The 20,866-nt window shown below is 46.7% G+C and overlaps 1 protein-coding gene across 7 annotated transcripts in view; it reads right to left on the bottom strand.

Moving 5' to 3' along the window:
- Nucleotides 1-20,866, bottom strand: part of SULF1 (sulfatase 1) — a 143,564-nt gene that overhangs the window by 6,393 nt on the left and 116,305 nt on the right. For 5 of the 7 annotated variants that reach the window (XM_039841816.1, XM_039841818.1, XM_039841817.1 and 2 more), the window contains 10 exons: nucleotides 12,844-13,060; nucleotides 10,547-10,799; nucleotides 9,182-9,278; nucleotides 8,641-8,735; nucleotides 8,041-8,106; nucleotides 6,980-7,152; nucleotides 4,604-4,746; nucleotides 4,384-4,507; nucleotides 2,527-2,560; nucleotides 1,180-1,245 (listed from right to left, as the gene is read on the bottom strand). In XM_039841816.1, coding sequence (XP_039697750.1) covers nucleotides 1,180-1,245; nucleotides 2,527-2,560; nucleotides 4,384-4,507; nucleotides 4,604-4,746; nucleotides 6,980-7,152; nucleotides 8,041-8,106; nucleotides 8,641-8,735; nucleotides 9,182-9,278; nucleotides 10,547-10,799; nucleotides 12,844-13,060 — 1,268 coding nt within the window. The remainder of the gene's footprint in view (nucleotides 1-1,179; nucleotides 1,246-2,526; nucleotides 2,561-4,383; nucleotides 4,508-4,603; nucleotides 4,747-6,979; nucleotides 7,153-8,040; nucleotides 8,107-8,640; nucleotides 8,736-9,181; nucleotides 9,279-10,546; nucleotides 10,800-12,843; nucleotides 13,061-20,866) is intronic. The other 2 variants (XM_039841822.1, XM_039841821.1) reach the window with 1 other exon arrangement.

The following is a 20,866-nucleotide window of genomic DNA, read 5'->3' as shown; positions in this document are numbered from 1 at the left end:
TATCAGCTTTCGTGTGCAGTGGAAAAAAGAAACGCCCCATCGACCTGTTTTCACGACACTATTTTGCAACACAGAAATTATTGCTTTCAACTCAAGCCAAAAGTTATTTCCTGAGTCACCACTTTCTGAACTGCGTCCTTACTCTGAGCTGTCCTCACTGAAACAATGACCACTGTGTGTGAGCAAAGCATTTCGACAGCCCCCACCTACAGCAAAAAATAAGCACATGAATAAATAATGAAGTTGCAGAGGGAACGGACTTGCTTGTAGAAGACCTTAAAAAACAAGTCTAAGGTGTAATTTTTTGAAAATCCACAAAATCAAAGGCATTTAAAAAATGCTTGTTTAGTCAATGAGATAAATTTTCTAAAACGCGATTTTTAAATTTCAAAATTTTTCAGGGTTGCTTATCTTTTTTCTCAGTCTTTTGTGATGAAATTCCATAATTAAAATGCATTTAAACTACTTTTCTAAAAATAAAACCCCAAATCTTAAAGAACCAAGGCTTCTGAATCCCCCCCGGGCAGTGCCACTGGGAGGGACGTGCGTGACAGGCAAACGCTCTCAGTGACTCTGCTGCACGATTTTCCGCCTGCACCTCGGACAGCCAGTCGAGAGACAGCTCGCCTCATGGATTCTGGGAAGGCGGCATCTGAAAATGCCAGTCGTTTTGAGTTACGGGGTGTCTTAAATCTGTCCTTTGGTGAGGAATTTATAGGAGAGGGGGAAAAAAAGCAACCGGTAACACTATTTCGCCCCGTACCCACGTTTTCAATGGTCAAATGACCAGAGAGGGGATTCTGCCAACAACTCAAACAACGCATTTGGCCCCATTTCGTGGTGGTGGCAGGGTCCAGGAGAGGGGCAGGTGGCCCAGATGCTCGCTGTAGTTCAGTGACACGTTCTTCATCTTCAGTCTGTCCAGGGATGACTCGATGGAGGAGAATTCTGACTCGGCCCTGACCGGGCCTACGTCTTAAATAACCTATTAATATCCTTTTGCCTCTCTCATGTCAGAAGTAAAAGAAGGCCAGACCAAAGTCCCTTAGCTCTAAAATTGAGTGCATCATACAATAGCTATAAAGTCAATATTTAGTGTTAGGTCCATTTAAAATGCCACGCCTTGGAAATATTTTAATGTGCCCCCTGGGAACCAGTGCTGATGGATGGGGGTATTACCTCGTGAGCCCATATCCCGGGTGAGGCCAGCTTAAGAGTGGGTTCTTCTGCTCTGTCTTACGTGTGCTAGGGGGTGACGCAGGGCCGGTGTGGGGGCGGACCGAGGAAAGGAGAAACGGAAGAGGAGGGGAAAGAAGAGATAGAAATGGTTATCGAGTAGCCTCAGAAGGCCAGCTTTCTTTGTTTACATCTTCCCCACCCTCTTTCCTATTGTTTAGCTCGGGGTCAGACCGATGACTGAGCCGCCCTCTAAAGGGAGGAGTCAGAGACCCCGGCTCCCTAGACTGGAGAGATGGCAGTGGGCAGACGAGGAGCCCCGAAATGTCCATATTTTTTCGTTTCTCTGAGACCATATGAGTAGGAATGGCACCAGTTAAGTCCACGTTCCTTTGATGGAATTTCTTTTTTCTCCCAAGCAGATTCATGAAGTAGGGTGCTGACACACTGCACCCCAGTTTCTCCTTAGTGAGGTGGTAAGGACAGCCCTCTCCCTCTCTTGCTCCTCATGGCACATTTCCAAAAAACCCACCTGATGTCTATGCTTGGAGTGGAAAGCTAGCAAGGGCTGACGATGACGGGTGACCAAGTGACATTGGCCACCAGGCATTTGGGTCCCGCCTCTAGAGCACGGTGAGGTAGGAGGGACGGGTAAGGGTTGGAGAGGGATAAGATAACTGGGTTGAGGCCTGTTCATAAAGGTTTTGTGTGCCAGGCTCTGTCATCTCCCTGCTGTGCCGAGACCTTTTGCACACGCCTTACTCCTCACGCCCGGTCCCCACCCCCAGCATCTTCTCTGCAATCACCACCACCCCACAGAGCCTTCTGAATCGTATCGCTACAGCTCTTGACCACCAAAGCCAACTAAGGACTGGTAACAAGGAAGCGCCTGCTGTGTCCTCCACCTTCAGCTTTAAAACACACTCTTAAAAATCCCATGACTCCTTTCGTGCCTTTGTCGTTATAGTTCATCAAAATCTCTAGTTTCCACGAAGCCTCGCCGCCAAGTCAAGGAACGTCATTCTCCCGCCCTCTTCCCAGGGCTCCCCAAGGTCTTTCTGGTCTTCCACCCTTCCCATCATTCCATGCTGAAAAGCATCATTCAACAAGCAAACAAGCATGGGGGCGAGGAAATGCCCTGAGACATCTCGTTGTGACAGTGAGCTGATTTAGAAGCAAAATGACAGATCGGGAGCCAAGACACGAGACGGTGGCGAGCGCTGTTAGAACATGCATGCACCCCGGCTAAGCTCTGGGCCACACGGTAAGAAACAGAAATTAGTCGAAATGGCTGGATCATGCAATTATTGGGAAAGAAGCTGCCAGCGAAGAATAAAAAAGTGTGAATACCTGTGTAGATCATAGCTTCCTCCATCTTTATTTCCTGATATAGGAAAATAACAGAGTAATTTATGTTAGCTTTAGGACTCATAAAACCGTTCGCTATGAAGTGTAGTGTTTCATGCACAACATCCAAATCCTAGAAAGGAACATATTGTGTTGAATACAGACAGTGCTGAAGTCCGACAGAGCTTTTCTATTAGACAGGTTCAAAATGAAGATTGAAAGCTATAAATAAAAAGGTTTAAGATAAAACATATAGGCGTTCACACGAGAAAGGAGGAGAACCCATTTAAAAGCAGTAAGTAAGGAAGTCCTTCCCCACGTCTGTGGAAGTCTCAGTAAAAGTTAAATTCTGGTTATTTTTAGACAAAACACTTGAAGAAAAGGGCCGATAATCATCTCCCTCTGGAGTTGTCTGGAAAGTGGAGAGAGCCACACGAAGCATATCAGCAATAACTGGCTCCACCTGGTGTGTCATTTCGCCATAGAAAGACTCTATCAGGTTTCACCAAGTAGAGTTATGTCATCACCAACGAGAGTGCTACGTTCTCTGGGGGAGAAATACCTGGGTGTAATACTTCCAGTGTCTCTAATAGTTGGATTAGTTTCCAGGCCTTTTTTTTTTCTTTTTGTAAGATTTGAGGAAATAACAGATAAGCAGATATTTGAAAAGACTGGAGTAGGGTCAGCGACCGAAAGACCTAGTTTGCGAGTGAGGGCTGGACTCTTCCGGCTGGCAGCTAATTTCGCTAAGGCGCTGACTGAGAAGGGTTGACTGACAGCTGATATGAGACCTCTCACACAGGATTTATAATGTCTTATGGGACTTTGTCACAGCTCGAAAGCCTTCAGGACCCTAAAATGGTAGAAATGACAGGTGATGAAGAGGATCATTTTAGGATGCTCCCCACCCCCATCCCTTCCAAGTCACATGACTCAGGGAGCTGCTGAGTTTTATGGCTGGCGATGCTGGCCCTGTGCAGGACCCAGAGAGACACAGGCTGTTAAGGACTCTGAGAAAAGTCAGCTGTATAACAGAGGGTTTCTGCAAACTACTCCCCACTGTCTGTGAGTCCAGCTCGTTACCCTTTGGGGGTTGGCGTGCTGTGCCGATGTCAATGGCCTTGGCCTAGTTCAACTCTTTCTCCTATGGACAGCGGTATTTACATTTCTATAAGAATTATGAGAAAATAAGTATTCTCATTAACTAGGAAAGAGCTGGGGCGGACACTGCAAAGGGCTGCATCCCCATGAGCCGAAGGAGAAACAAGTTAGTTTAACACTTCAGACCAGGGAGAGAACATCTGGTGGGTTCCATACAGGCCCGCTTACATTTTCAGATCCCAAGACGACGATGGCTCAAATATCTCGAGTTTCACATGGGAAATGCTGGCAAAAGAAATTAATTCACTGCGTCATGAGCGGGGGTCCAAACGGGGGAGCTCCAAACTGTGATAAGCAAAAATGGGACCTTGAGCGTTTCTGCGCAAATTCTCTTAAAAAGAATACGATATCCTGGTTCACCTAGAGTATGTCTTATGACCGTTGACAGCAATGACAAATAAATCCCCAACACTGTTGTCCCATCTTCCGATGGTTGCTTCTATCAGGAATTGAGGTTTGACAGACTAGACCCGTGGGAGAGTCTGTAATGAAACCTTCACCAAACCTTTTGGCGCGTTACATTTTTCATTGATATACTCAGAACGAAATTTAGAGAAGTTATGTTTGGCATTGCCTGGAAAGCTTTCCCTCGAATTATCCCAAATTGTATGCTTCTATGCATATAAACATTTCAAAGGTAGAAAGCCTGACAAACACAAAAGAATGTTCCCTTGACAAACACAAAAGTTTTTCCCTTACCCACTTCGAGGCCCTTAGGTCTGGGGTTGCACTGCCTATGCCCTTGGCAGCTTCTCAGCTCCATCAGCTGGACGTGCAGCTGATTCAGAACTCCTCGCTCCACCGTGTGCACTGTATTGGTGAGCTGTGGATCGAGAGGCCGGGATGACATTGTTAAGCTCGTGTGCTGGTTATTCTATTCTCAGTAACCTTCAGAAACAATGGAAACATAGTGACTTACCTGGTAAGGATCTGTATTCATATCGAAATACTCCAAGAAGCCAGTGGCGAACTCGCAGAAAAGAAAATTGTGCGTCTCGTTCACCGTACGCAGACACCAGTAGGTGTTATTGTTAGAGCTGGTGCAAGCACAGAAAGACCCCACTGTAGGTCAAGAAGAAAAACAAACTGAACAGAATGAACACAACAGAGGCGGGCCAGCCACTCCAGCGTGCCCTTGTCTTTACACTTCAAGACCTGCATTTTCTTTTTTTGTAAGTACGTGTGTGGGCGTGTTAAAAATAACTGTTTTCTTCCCTCTCTACACAAAGAGGGGAGACATGAGCTGATGTGATCTTGGATCAGGTGGTGTGCTTGTCTGCTTATTCGCCCCGTGTTTATTTGGCACCTCCTTTGTGTCAGGGGGTACAGCGTCTCACAGACATGGTCTCATCTTGAGAAACTTACAGTCTGGTAAGGGAGACAAATGTTAAGCAAAACCAACAACGAAACACAAACAAATGTGGTACGTTCTGTGGAGGAAAAAGACAGGCTGTAGGAAAGGGGCTTAACCCAGTCTGAGGCACAGAAAAGGTCTCTGTGAGAAGTGACATCACCCAGCTCTGAGGGTGACGAGGTCAGGGACAGGCACAGGCGTTCAGGTGGGTGAGGGGTCAAAAGCCTTTTAGGGAGCAGGAATAGCATATGCAAAGGCCCTGTGGTGGGCGGGAGCCTCGGATGCTGGAGGTAGAGAGAAACGCCAGGCAGCTGAGGTAAGGGAGCGTGGGAGGGAGTGGGCCAGAGCAGGACAGAACGTGGACGCAGGTTTTTGTTGGACATGTTAAGGGTTTTGCTCTTTAGCCTAAGAAAAACAGGACATAGTCAATAAGGCTCTGAACCCTCCGAGCAGAAGAGACCAGAAAGAGCAGGAGAGGAGTCTGGGAGATAGACTCAGGTGAGATTTCTCGGGCGTCTTGGGCAGGATGCTCTCGGCTCAGATGGGGAGAAGCAGGCAGAGGTGTGAGGAACTCCTGTTAGTTACGACACACTGTGGCTTCCTCTTTCTCAATACTCATCTTCAAAGGGGCTCGCCACTCCTGCACATGACAAATCCGCTACTTCAAGAGCCCTGCTCCTGCCATTCCCTTCATCTGGGGTGCCCCACCCCCCTCGACAATGACCCCTTTCACATGGGTTGCTTCTCTTGGCCGATTAGGCTTCAGCTGAAATTTCACGTCTCCAAAAGTCCTGTTACCGCCCGCCCTCCTCTACAAGATTTTAATAACTCTGATCACCATCCTCACAGCGCGCTATGTTGCCGTTGCTGCATTTCTCCCATTTATTTTCCTCACTTGTACCTCACCCCCCCCCAGAAGGTGCCAGAGAGCAGATGTGGCGTGTCTGCTTTACTGTTGTGTCCACGCTGCTCCCCAGGGCCTGGTGGGGGCACAGTCCCCACCCCGAGCCGTGTGAATGACTGTCAGAGATCCCCACCCCGACTTGAGGGAACCCCACTGAAAGCTGAATGGTATGCCTTCCCGAGTTCGCTCAGCCTTCATGCGACTGTAAAGTTAAACGCAAACATGGACACTAAAATAAGAAGCTTCAGAATAGGAAGACAAAACAAAAATTCTCATGGGTTCTGCCCGGAACAGCCCATGGACTCCTGGGCATCTCGGAACCCCAGTTTGAGAAACGCTGACCCGGGTGGTTTCCTGTCACCCTGCCAGTTAGAAGATTTGGCGTTTCAGCTACTCCAAGGGGACAGTAAGCCTTCAATCGGATGACATGCCGCAGAATTCGGGGTGTTATTGCTACGTGAGCTCGGTGAATGCTGTGTGCAGACCACTGAAGCCACTCTAAGCATTGATTTTAAAAGTGCACAATTGCGATTATTCCATATCCTCAGCCACATCTACGTAAAACCAGATATTCCGTGGCGTCCCCCTCACTCTGAAAGCGCAGTGCTAGGCGCCGAAGGGGACTGAGGCTAACCAGGACGCCGTCCCCCGCATTCACGGAGCTCGCGCTCCCTTCCGGTGCACTTGAAATAAAGCAGGAACGAAATACGTTTGGGCCTGACTCATTCATCCATTTAGTTATCTAGTTATAGAGCAGTCCTACTGGGCAGGAACTGTGTGAAATATCAGGAGAAAAACCCACGGAGAGCTTGGCGCTGTCAAACAAAACACCCCCCAAAGATTTCTAAAGAAAAAAAAATTGGGCAAAAAATTTCTAGTTGCCAATATAGAATACAGATCCCCGCCCCCCCCCGCCGCAAATGAAATCTTCTAGACTCCTGGTTCTATGCTGCCGAATTCCTTGTCTCAGTAGCTGTAGCGTGAGTTGCTGGCCCCGGCGTGGTGGCAGAGAGTGGCGTTTAGAACGGGGGACTCACGGTTCCAGAAGGGGGCCGTCTGCCAGTGGTTGTTGTCGTGCGTGAAGCAGGTGAGGCCGGGGAGGCTGCACTCCTCCCCCTTCCTCTGCCGTTTCTTCTCCTTTCTCTCCTTCTTCCTCCGTCGGCTCTCCTTGAAAAGCTGTAGTTTGCTGTCCACTTCCTGAGCGGCCTCCCTGTTCCGATCAGAGGGGCTTTTTAATGGCCAGAAAGCGCTTTCTCGGTTAAAAGTAGGATTGTTGCTAGGACCCTCACACAAATATTTAGACACATGACAGCAGATACGCAATAGTAGATGGCTTTTATTTTCCACGGAGGCCCTCAGACACCATCGGTGACGGCGAGGACAAATCCGCTGGGTGACGGCTCTCTGAGGAGTTCACTCAGCATTCACAGCATCGACATTTTCTTCCTCATTCACATGTAAACACGGATGGAAGGAAATGTCAACAGGAACCAGCAGACCCTGCTGGCCACCTGGTTTGGACGAACGACTTAACGTCCTGGGCTGTCAGTCATGAAGTCCACGGCTGGTTGGACTAGATGGCTTGGATTCTAAAATTTTTTGATAAATTCGACAATCTAGGCTTGGAAAGAATTTTCTTTTTTTTTATTATCTTGGCTTCACCGGAAAGGCTCAAAATTTGTCGAGGCTCAAATACTAAATCCCATTCTCATGCAAAATTTGCCATTTAAAAAAAAAATACGTATATTTCTTCCACCTTCAGAATTGCCCACCACAGTGACCTAATCCAGGGGGATCCACACCTCCCAGTCGCTCTGCATGAACGGCCGCGTGTGGAGTCATCTCTGGTTACGTACGACACAAGAGCTCGACACAAGAGCTCACACGGAGCTTGCCCAGCCCCCCGGAGGGCTCCGTGGCATCGCCCTGCTCCCCTGGCAAGGTGTGGGCTTCTTTTCAACTTCTGGAGCCAGACGCCTTCCCGCCTGAAGCTGCTTTTCCTAAGCAGCATCCCTCGGAATGCAGGGGTCCCTACAGCCTGTCAATGCCCAGGGGACAGTCCTTCACTCCCAGCAAATGTGAGAACAGGGTTACTTACTTGAATGGGTGAAGATGGCTCTTTAATTTCTCTTGCTTTTTGACACCTTTTTCTTTATTGTAATAGCTACAGGCGAGAAGATGAAAAAGTGAGTCTTCACAATTATGCATGTGACTAAACAACTTATCTTATAAAAAAGAAAGCGTGGGGGGAGGGAGGAGGGGAGACGTAGCTGGGGTAAAGGGGGTCAAAAATGTGGAGACAGAAATCTAACCATGGGAGGTGAACACACGGTGTGTATGTATATATATATATATGTACATACACACACACACACACATATATGTGCCTTACTGTTAAAGTGTACAGATGAAACTTATTGGATTTCGTTAACCAATGTCACCATAAAAATAAATTTAAAAAATCAAAAAGAAATAAAAAAGAAAGCGAGATAGAAGGAAGGCAGTAACTACCTCAGCTTAAGGGGACTTTTTTTTTCAAACCTTCTAATTCGGTTTATGACATACTTAATTTGACCTAAATAGTTTAGGTCATTACAGGACATGATAACGAATGCGTTTAGTTACGCTTTCCATGGGTAAGAGAGACGGGTGTGCACAGTGAGCCTGGGAGGGAGGCGTGGGGTGGATGCTCGCTCACCTCTGCTTGCTGCAGACACAGTCGTCGGGCTTCCTTCGCTTCAGGTGACCCCTCACTTCTCTCAAATTCTTAATTTTATCTTGCAAAGCTTCGATCTGGGAAACATGTAATCCAACCGTCACATTCCCAAGAGCAGGATTTTCTACGCTAAGTGCCTTATTTTCTGTGATCCGTAATTATAATTAGTTGCTCATCTGAGATGATAATTAACTTGGGAAACAAACTGAGCAGAGACTCTATCTAACCTCCACATCGCAACCGATGCGCTACAGTAAACATTAACAGATGTCTCTTGAATAATCGAATTATTTTCTCGTAAAGATTTCAAAAGGTCATCGGGCAATCCCCATTCTTTGTCACACTCGATTTTGTTTTCAGTCAGGATTCTCGCTCTATCGCTGGAGAATGAGAAACACCTGCTATTGTATTTGTCACATAATTATATAAGGATGAATTGTCCACGCAGTGTGCCCCGTCGGTAGGGCCCGTGAGCCGGGTTTGCCTTTGGATTAGACCCTCCCCTCACACAGCCACGGCTCACCTCTTTATCGATGTATGCCTTGTGGTCCTTCCAGGCTTTAGCTGACTGATACAGTTCTCTCTCGCAGTGGATTGTATCATTTGGAAGAATAAAGCACCTGCAAAAACAAACAGCAAACATTGGAAATAGGTTTATATTTTAACACTTAAAAAAAAACAACAACAAAACATTAGAAATATCAAAGGAAACTTAATTATCCTCTAAACTCTTAATCTGGGTGCAAGCGGTAGTTTGGACCTGAGCCACAAACTAGGATGAGAGGGAATGTGTCCTGGCTACAGGCGTGGGCACAGGAGGGTGGCAGAGAGAGATCACCACTAAAATCGCTTTCCCAAGTGGCTCTCGGGATTCACGTCCCCATGAAGAGATACCACCAAAAATCTCCATCAAATATTGTAGGGAAATAGACGGGGTCTTCACAATTATAATGGAAAGGGCTTGTTGGAAGAAATGCAGTTGGGAGGGGGTTGTCCATCCCATTCGTTTCCTTACCGAGAGCCTGCCTGAGAGGCCCCCTGACGTCTGAGGCAAAGCAGCAGCCCCAGGGAGGGAGGGGGCTGTGGGGGTGTAGGGGGTGGGGGTGTGTGGGAGGGGGATGGGCTGGATCAGTAACGTAAGAGGAACAGACCCTGGTCTAAATCTCTGGGCGCGGAACTAGAGCAACTGCAGGCGCCCGGAGACCCATCCCAGAGATAAACATCCCGCCCGCCTCCCCAAAGCGATGACACGACAGGGCAAACGAAGATCTTAGTAATAAATTCCGACAGGAAGTGTTTCTCTGTCAGGAGGGTGCGTAGGTTTTGGAAGGGCCTTAAGGACTGAGGGAGTCGTCGGAACTGGGGGGAACCGTCTCCCTTCCCTGTCCCCCCACACCCGAGGCCCTCGGCGCTCCCGGGGTCTGGTCGGGGGAGGTGTTTCGGCCTCTTACATCCATTCCCCACCCACACCATCTCTCTGGAAGCTTCTCCAGGACCCACGGTTCTCCCTTGTGCTGTTGCATCTCTGAGGCCCTGACTGCACAGCTGCTCCGAGCCACAGCGACACGAAGAGCCCCCCAGGCCGGGGGCCGGCTCCCCTCTGAGCTCTGGACGCCCGCGGTGGCAGAGCTGCACGCCTGTCAGACTGGCTCTGGCCAGTCCCCAGCGGGTCAGTCTTCACGTGAAACTGAACCCAAAGCACCCGCCCGAACCTCCGCCTGTCTGGCCACCCCTTGCTTCTTTCGCCCGCTGCCCTACGAGGCCAGCCCCTGGGCAGCGCCTTGCGGAGTCACCTTACTTTGTGTAAAGGGACAGATGGTGGCACTACGGGAGGCGGGGGGATGGATGATTTTGAACCCGAGCCTCGCGAACACCCAAAGCGCCCTACTTGTGGGTCACTCGCACGGTGGTGGGCAGGCCCACGGCGTTGCCGCTGTGGGCCAGCATCGCGTCCCCGTCGCCACCGCTGGCGGCCTGGCGACCTCCCGGGCCGTTGCGGCCCTCGTCGTGACGCTTGGCGATGTTTCTCGGTCGCGGCGCCTGCAGTTCTTCTTCCTCCAGGTTTATGTCGTATATTTCGCCTTCAAATTCGACCGACAGGGAACGCGTCTGCCGAGTGTGGACAAATCTGGGCTTGTACTCTGGAAATAAGCGGGGACGCGTCAATACAGGGGTTCAGATGTACAGGAGGAGAGAAGAAAGCGATCACCTGACTCGATGAGCATGGTGGGCAGGGGCAAGCGGTACGCACGGCATTGCGAAGGTCACCACGCTGCCGTGGACAGGCCCCTGGCATTCCGGTCCTGGCCATGCCTCTGCATCATGGTTTGATGGGTGGGCTCTGGTCTAGGCCACCCCATCGCCCTGTGAGGGCTGCCATGCTTCTCTGGGCCTTGGGGGATTGCTAAGATGTTCCACTTAACTGTGAACTTCTACATTGGCAGTTTGTTTGAATAAGATTATATTCCCCATTATAATAGTAATAATAATGATGATCATTTGTTGAGCTTTTGCTATGCATTATTCATCATACTTATCTCTAATCTATGATTTTGAAAGACAGGTAGTATAATAAATCTTTACATTAAAAAAAACTTATCAGATTGTCCAAACAGGCTCATGAATTTGGTGTCGTTATTCTTATTTTGCGGACGAGAAAACTGAAGCTTTTAATGTTACACAGTAGGTTCACGTTCTAAGTCATTTGGATTCTAAACACCATGACGTCTTCCTACTACGTTGGGATGCTTTCTCAAAAAGGCAAATGCTGTAGACACTTGCTATTTGCATAAATAAGAGAAGACTGCTATGAAAAAAATTAAATTTTGCAAAAGCTTTCATCAGCCAACAGCCTTTTAATACCCGGCAGATGGAGGGTTATGCTAGGGGAGGCCAGCGTGTCTTCTGGTCACTATAGGCCACTGTCAAGGGTGTAGTGTGCTGCGTGAGAACTTTCACATGTGAACACTGGCCCCTGCTTGTCAGATGCGCTTAGGCTCTGTGGGTGTGCTCACGTGGCCCTCCTTCCCGAGCCTCTAGAACAGGAAGGGGGATAGGAATTAGAATCGCCTCCCTCTGCAGGATCCTGCTCTGATGGCAGTTTTCAGACGAGGAAATGCCTCCTGCTCTCAAATACATAAGATTCCTGGCTAGAAACAGGGGCCTCAGACTTCTTCGGTTTGTGCTCAATATTGAAATATCAATGTGCTTTCTGAACAGTGCTTAGGGAGCACCATCGGACTTCCTGGGAGAGAAGAGGCTGCCCCCGCTTCTGAGCTGAACAGTGTAATCGGCTTCTGTCCAGAGTTAGTGTCACGGGGCCTTGTTCCTTGTGGGTTTTCCATTTGACATCTTTGTGCAAATTATTAAACCTGGCATTTTCTGTCAGGGAGGAAAGAAAATCTCCCAGGTTAATGGATCTCAGCCTTTTGGGTTATGGACGCCTTTAAGAACTTGTTGAAAGTTACAGACATCCAGAAAAATGTGCATATATATATATACACATAGAATGTACTTAAATTTTTGGTTGAAATATTAGAGGGTTCATGATCCGCTAAAGTCCATCTGTAGAATCCAGGATAATAAAAAAAGCCTGCTCTAAGGGCTCCCACTATTCCAGTGAATGATCTGATTTCCTAATTTTGGACTTGGAATTGAGTTTAATAATGTATTTTATGTATTTCCAAATCAGTATGGAAAAGAATAACCACAGAAATGAGTCACTTTTCATTTTGTGCCACTAGATGGCACTAGACTCCCATTCTTTTACGAAAGTTAGGGGATCCAGTTTTCAATGTCTGCACGATCATTGGAATCTCAGAGCGTCTGACAAGAGTTTTTATAAAGTAACGTAAGGTAAACCAATCAGAACATTGGCATCGAGGTAAAACAAAACTGACCTGAACTATAATACCCTTTGCCTCACTGATAGCTCTTCTGTCTATGTGCGTGCATGTTTTATGCCTGCTGCTTTCGCGGAATATACTGTATTCCATGCTTAAGTGAAAAAGCAAAATTTCAAATGATCTTAGCTTTTGTATTTTAAACAGAACAATTATTTGCTTTGAGCCTTAAAACTATGCATGGATAATATGTAAAATGCAGAAGGAGCGAGCCTTTCTTCCCTCTCTATCCTTTCTCTAAGGCCTGGGCCTGCCCCTGGGGTGGTCACCACGTGTGCCTTACTTGGGGTCCCCTGGTTCCTCAGGAACTGCCTCTGGCTCTTCCTCTGGCTTCTGCTGGCACGGTACCCAGACTCTCCACAACTGCACTCTTTGTCCTTGTCGTGGAAGCCACGGGAGTAGAGGTTCCGCGTGCTCTGCCGGATGGGGAGCAGGTCACCGGATCCTTTGCACTTGTGAATGCGAAGCTTGCCAGATGTGTCCTCAATGCACTGCCACTTCTGCAAAAGCCAACGCGAAAGCAGCTTACGGACCCCGGTCCAGGTGTGTTTTACGGAGGACTGCCGCGTTAGTGTTTACACGCGCAGGCAACCCCGTTAATTGAGAGCGCGTGGAGAAAGGCAAGCTTTTAAGGGACCCTGCAATAGGTCGCCTCTCAGTCCTCTTAGTTACATCTCTCGTCACAGGGAAATACACATGACAACAAAATCATTGGGAATCGGAACTACTTCCGTGACACTAGAGCCCAAAATCGATATATAAATCCTGGGCATCCAGACTAAACAGTCTTGAATGAAACACGTGAAAGCCCTTCCTTCACCAGGCACAGAGCACAGCTGTCAGGGCTGGCTCCCCAGACTCCTCTTTCTCCGGAAAAACAAAAGTGAAGGCTTTGTCCTCGGCCCCCGAATTTCTAATGCAAGCCAGGGAAGGAAGAGTGGCACATGAGGGGGACAGAGATGAGTTTAATCTGAGCCCATCACGGGGTGAGCCAACTCGCATGCACTCCAGACGTTAGCAGACGTGTCTGGCTGTCCTTCGTGCCTTTCCTTGCCCGGCAGACAAGATGCTCCCAGAGACATCGTCCACCTGCCCAAGATACGTGCACGGGGAGCTGGCACGGGGTTTCCTAGTCTGAGCCTTCTGTAGGGACTGCTGCAGATAGATATAGCCACCTTAGTTCTGGATGCCTATGACACAGCAGCAGGTCTAGGTGTCTCTTGTTTCCTGAGAATCAATCAGTGCTTCTCCTGGGGGTCATTTCTATCTTAAAGACCTAATTACCTTTAAGATAGGGTCCTTCCTATCTTAAAGACCTAATTATCTTCCTTTAATTTTTTATTCTCCCCTTTCTTCCTCCCTAAAATGTTCACTGGGGATGCAGAAAAAATACCGACCTTAATTTTAAGTTGATCATGGTTATCACAACATGCTATAATGTAGTGTTATCAAACGTTTTGTCTTTTATGAGTATCGCCTGTGTGTAATTATGTTTAGATGGACACATTTCTAAATGGACACATTTCTAAACAGTGGCCAAAACAATAACAATTGTAAAATCATGTGTTGTTGTCTCAGCTATATATTTTCAAATATATATTAAAACGTAGAAAATGATTAAATAAAAGACATTCTTTCAGGCACCACATAAAATAATCTCGTAAAGCCCCTCGTTGTACTTGTACAATATTTGGGGTAACGTTTTGATTTCAATGTGTCCTAAGACAAGGCAAGGTTTGACCAACGGTCCCAGATGACTTAGTCAGCAGACAAATGACACTTGTGTACCAAATAGTGTGCCACCATCCACAGTGGGCCGAGGGACAGAGTGCAGCCTTGTTTTCTGTACTCCAGAGTCATCCACCTTCGATTAGTGCTGAATTATGCCAGTGGCCTTTGAGTTTCTACCACAGAGTTCCCAAATCTCAGACACACAGAACTCGTTCCATGATTTCCCTTCAGCCCCTATACACTCTTGATGCTATCGAATTTGATTATTTCAAGCCACATCAAGCTACAACTTTCTTTCGTGGCTCGGACAGAATGTCTTAAATGTTCAGCCTCTCCATCCTGAGAGCCAAGGCAACTAACTACCTGTTTACAAAGCCATGGAAAGGCAACATAAACAAGAATGGTCTAAGGACTAATTAAGTTAGAGACGATTTAAATAAAAAACAACAACCCTCCCCCCCAAAACAAACAAACATATAAAAAAAAACAAAAACAAAAACCAAACCATGAAGTCGCCCTGACTAGGCACACAGAAGTTATGCCAGACAATGGGATTTTCAAAAGCTCCCCTGGTGAGTCTAACGAGCAGCTGAGGTCAAGAAACACTGCTTTAAAGTCACGAAATCTGGTTACTGGACCTCTTTGCAGCCGGATCCCATGAAAAGGGCAGGAGGAATAGATTTAGGTCTCAGGAGCTCAGATGAATGAGTCTTTGAGAGGGGTGCATGTGTTTTAGGCGTGTGCGTGAAAAGGATCTGGGTCAAGAAATGTGCTGACGGAGCCAGGCCCGAGCATGACGGCAGCCGAACGGCACACATGAGCAGCTCATGGCTAAACCAGTTCTCACTCTCGTCCCACAGTTACTTGACGAGTGACAGAACTGAGTCTTCTTATCCCACGGCTCTGCCATTTAATGTGGAGACCAGTGATTTCCAAGCCTGGGTTTGTAGCATTCCCAGATATGCCCAATCGGCTTGAGGAGGTGCCATGAAATTCTCAAAAAAGTTGTCAGAGACTCATACACAAGTGTATTAAGAAATAATTATATGCCACGTAGAATTCGTGCTGGTGAAATTGTTGTCAAAATAAATAACCTTTCATAGTTCTATAAAGTTTGGAAATCGATGGTGCTTGAGAGTCTGTCTAGATCTGTCTCAAATCCAAATGGTTTAAGATATATCTATCCACCTGGGTAATCTCTACCTCAAACACTCACAAACATGAGAAGTGACTACTTCATGCCTCCAGTAGCAAAGGAAGCCATTGGTGGATTCACAATTCAAGCCACGTAGAAGCTTATGAACTGCTGTATTTTCTATCGGACAGAAATATTGGCTAACTTCATTCTGGAAAAATAATGGCCTTTTGTCTTTTTGTGGTTGCAATTTATCTCAACTTCAGTACAAAAACTAATGTTTAAAACACACAACTATGGTGAAAACCTTCCTTAGTTTTATAACCACAGTGCGTTAAAAATTCTGCCTTTGTGTGTGTGGGGGAGGGGGTGGGGTGCCCTGGAAGAGCTGAGGGTACAAGTAGATTCTTGTAGAGCACAAAAGTATAGGCAGAATTTTTAGTGACTTAGCCTATTTAGAATACAACCTGCATTTTTCCATTAGCCAAATTCTTGCTGACTTCCTCAGGGAGAGAGATAGGAGGAAAGGCTGTTTCCTTCCTGAAGGGTTGAATTTAACCACACCTGAGGTCTGGCACTGTCCTTGGCACTGCTGATGTATGTACAAAATCAAATACATATGTGCATGCATGTGAACACACATGCACACACACATGTACCCACATATACTACATATATACATATACCTACATACATTCTTGTATTAAAGAGCCACTGACAAAAATGCCAATTATTCTCTATCCCGTGGACCCTTTGAATAAGTCATAGACCCTATTAGATAGAGTAATTAGCTAGAGGCTTTGACAATCTTCTTAGTGGCAAGCGTACTAGGAATTTTAATGAAATGTAATTGCCACACATTGGCCAAGTCATTTTAGTGTTCGATATCGTGCCAATTTTTATGGGTGGGCAATAAAACCTTGAAATAGCTTCAGCTAAAATGGTCGTCTTCCTTGACAGTTTATAGAGGGCGGCGAAGAAAGAGAATTTTTAAAAGAATTGCTCTGAAACTCATGTCACATGCCATTTAAATGTTCAAAATAATGAGACGATTTTGTATTTCATAAGAGTTTCCGGAATCAGATGAAAGCATGATCTCAGATGAGGCACCTAATGGGACTTGGAGTCGGCCTCGGGAGCGAGCTCTTTCAAACAAGTGCCCTTGCAGAAACATAGATGTCACACTGTCTCGCTTTTATCTACAGCCTTGACCTTTATCAGTAAATCAGGTAATTGGCCAAATCCAATTACCTGAAGATGGTCTCCAGCTTCACTGACCACTCACTCCCCCTGCAAATTCCTCTCCTGCTTTGTGGGACAATGCCATCTCGTTTCTCCCCCTGCCACTCGGATTTCACCATTTAGAAAGCATTCACTCCCCGATGTTCCTGCAGACCTACTGCGCGCGGGGTGCTAGATGAAACTATCTACATAACTTAAGTTGTTATTACTTCATTTTAGCCTTTCCGACCACACTGGAACTTCAGATTAAGGACAAGGATCAAGTCTCTCACTCCCAAATTGTGCCCTGACGTTAGCTCACCATCGAATCACTGTTTAATAATTATGTCTTAGCGTTTTTGAGTGATTATATGTATGTGTACACACACACACGCGCACACACACACGCGCGCACACACACACACACACACACACCTGTAGGTAAATAACACCTGATGCAGGAGAGGAGGATGGCTATGTTGGTACAAGGACCCTGTGTGCGGCTAGTTTAGTGGAACCAAACCTCATGAGATATATGTCAAATGCCTTTCAAACAATTCCTTTGAACACCATTGTCACCTCCATTATTATCACCATTTAGTAAATTCTTACTTGATGCGAGGAACTGGTCTAGAGCACTTTATGTAAATTTAATCATTTAATCTTCACAACAACCTAAAGCACTGCCAGCATTCATTTATTGGAATAGAAATATCACTTATTATAGTAGTGAATAATACCATCTATATTCTGCCTGGGACTTGGGAATCGTATTTTCTACCCGTATCAATGTAAAAAATCTGGACTTTCAAGCTAAGAAAGCCTGGATCTGAATGCCCAGCTTTATCACATTGCTGGTGGCCTTGAGCAAGTCAGCCACACAGTCCAAGCTTCTATAGGGTCACAGGCATTACAGATAACGTACAAGAAGTCAGCCCATGGTGGGCACTCAGCAGAGGAGCCGCTGTTATGATTATCATTATTATTACACACACACACAGTTTATTCCTCAAAGAGTTTGCCTAATGTCAACTTGATGAGAGGCAGCCATTCATAACGGAGATAAGTATTAGGCCAGGGATCTGAAGACCTCGATTTTAATTTTCTTTCTCTGGTAACTTTATGGCCTTGAGCAAACTGCAGAATCTCTTTGTTCTTCCAGATTCCACATCTGGTAAAATAATATTTGCTCCTCCTGGCCTCAAGGATATGCCATGAGGATAAATTGTTGAGTGTTTTCGGAGGTCTGAGGAAAAGATGCACTATGTGAATCAGAGCCTGATTCAGTACTATCATAATTGACCTTTAAAAGTGGTTTTCTAATCCTTGGGCAAGTGTTTCCGAGGTGTTAACCCTACATAACATTGTAATTATGATTTCGTGAGGAGACTGTGGCTTTGAATCACGTAGATCTCAGTTGGAACTTACACTTGTCACCTTTCTAGCTGTGAGACTTGGATCAAGTTACTTTCCTGTCTGAGCTTCAGTCTCATCATATTTAAAATGGGCATAAATATCTGTTTTCTAGAACAGCTTTCAGGTGTCAAATGGTCCATGTCGCAAGCCGAGCACAGCATCAGATGACAGAAGGCTGGCTCCTGGCTGCTTCCCTTCCCGCGCGGCCGCTAGGTGACCATCACAGTTTCCGTGTTTTGAATTGTATGTTATTTCTCAACTTGCTTCAGAATGTTCTATATTCTTATTTATCCCTACTTATGCCCATTTTCTTGAGGGAGAAACAAAAAATCTGGCTACAAGTTTTTCGAGTTCCACTGCAATGAAAGCTGAATTTTCCACACACACAGATAATTCCTCCATTATTATATGTCTTATTACGTGGATTTGGTCATAACGCAGGCCAAATCATATTCTTTAAAATAGGGGTCCCCCAACCCCCAGGCTGTGGACCAATACCGGTCTCTGGCCTGTTAGGAACCGGGCTGCACAGCAGGAGGTGAGCGGTGGGTGAGCAAGCGAAGCTCCATCTGCATTTGCGGCCGCTCCCCAGCGCTGGCATCACCGCCTCGGCCCCCCCTCCCATCATCAGGCATTAGATTCTCATGGGAGCACCGGTCCCCGGTACCAAAAAGGTTGGGGACAGCTGCTCTGAAATGCAGCAATCATATAGCAATTTCTGACGAGCCGATTATCCTTTAGGCCAGTACCCACTTCATGAGAAGCAGTTAACTGCATGTGGGTGCGCGTTTAGAAATTTTATCTTGATATTGGGGAAGGCAGAAAGATCATATAAACATCCTTGTTCAAACTGCTACTTAGCTCGAGCCATTTTCGATTTTCTCCCATTTTGAGATGGGGTGAGGTGGGACAGGGGAGAAAGAGTGGAAAGCAGGAAGAAGCTGATGGGGGAGAATACGTTTCCTCCTTTAGATTTTAACCCGGGTGATTACTTGTAAAAGTCGGGGTTGAAATGTTGAAAGAAGTACAGTTCTTGCAGCTCAGGGACAATGAAACCGGTGAGCAGACCAAGGCCCATACTCCGCGCTGGCCGAGTGCTTGTTATAAGCCAGGTACTGTTCCAGATGCTTAATATGAGATGTTTAACTCATCTAATGTTTACAGCCGCCCTCTGAGGCAGGTACCACTATGCCCATTTTATAGGTAAAGAAACTGAGGCAGAGTTAGGTTAAGTAACTTGCCTGTGTCACATACCAAGATGTCATACTAAGGCACCTTGGCCAGGACACCAGTAGGAAAGGAGAGAGGCTGGGGCAGAGTATGAGGCGTCGGGTGGGCCTCAGTGGAGGGACCAGCCTGTGGGAAGGCAGAGGCAGCCACCTGCACGCAGACAGACAGTTCTATCTAAGTGACGGGAGGAGGGGCACCTTACCAGAGCATTTGTTAGGGAGCCATGGGAGATAAGATACTGTCGCACAGATGAAACAGGGCGGGGCCACGCGATGTGGTTTGCGAGTGGCATCTGTCCTTACGTTTGTCTGTTTCTGACTTGTTGGCAACACCATTAAAGACGGTTTGACGTTGAACTCTGAGGTTTGCATTGTGAAAAACGCACAGACGCCTAAACATCTAAGTAGGTGCACGGCTGTTGCGTGCGGGCTGAGGGAGGAGGAGGCAAGCTTTAGAGGCCGAGCTGTCCACACTAGGCCCTGTGCAGGCAGGGGGTCATGCCAGGGGATGGCAGCGGGGCTCAGTCCCTCTGCTGGTCCCCGCTGGAACCTGGGGAACCAGGGGAAAATGTCTGGGAGCCGCGCAGCTATTTTAACCAGAGCTCAGTGAGTTTCTGTCAATTTCTGGCAAACTAGCAATTCCAGCCAGATCTTGCTGGTAAATGTCTTTTTATTTCTGCTGTGCAGCTGGTCACAAAAGGTCTGAGGGATAATTTTTGGATGAGAACATAAATTCTGGAGCTAAACCAGTGTATACTCAATAAGCTACATTCTTATTTCCTTTGCTTGCTGCTGGGGTCCTTTTAGAATTTTAACCATCTTTGATTTTATATGGATACAGGAGTAGAAAGGCAAACTACATTTGTGAAGATGCCAGAACTCAACAACTCCACAAAGGGACATGGCTTTTGCTCTACAGAAACAAAATGGTTTTTACTCTTAAATAACAGACTATATATAAAATACACTTCAAAACTGAATGTTCAGAGAATTTTTCTTTTATGCAACTCCTGCTTATGGAGTAAAGATCTATACCTAGAAGAAGAAGAAAAACTAAGGCTTACCCTGCGCGAATGCTTCTCAATTTTGGCTGCTCGTGGGAATCTGAGGAGCTTGAAACAAAACAAACCCAAACAAAACACAACACACAAAAGGCCAAACCACTGATGCCTGGGTCCCATCCCCAGAGGTTCTGAGTTAATTTAATTTGTCTGGGGTGAGGCTCCAACAGCAGCGTTTCCAAAGCTGCCTCGTGATTCTAATGTGCAGCCAGAATTGAGCATCATTGGTCTATGTTCTCTGCAGGACCAAAGTCTTCTCAGACAGAAGTCGATATCTGCACATGAGAGTGTGTGTGTGTGTGTGCGCGTGTGTGCGTGTGTGTGTGTGGACATAAATGTACTTGCGGGTGTAATGCCAGCTGAGAGAGTGGTGGGAATTCACACTCAGCCTAGTATTACTGCAGGAACATGGAAGTAATACACACACACACATATGTCCATGCTGTCTTAATTAGTCCCTGCTGGTTGTCTGTTCACACAGCAAGAGAAGGGATGCCAAATGTCTGGGATTCC

The sequence above is a fragment of the Pteropus medius genome, unplaced genomic scaffold (genome assembly GCF_902729225.1).
Source record: "Pteropus medius unplaced genomic scaffold, Ma_sr-lr_union100, whole genome shotgun sequence".
NCBI classification, from domain to species: domain Eukaryota; kingdom Metazoa; phylum Chordata; class Mammalia; order Chiroptera; family Pteropodidae; genus Pteropus; species Pteropus medius.
Note: the sequence above shows the minus strand (reverse complement) of the source record. Positions and strands in the feature narration are given on the sequence as shown.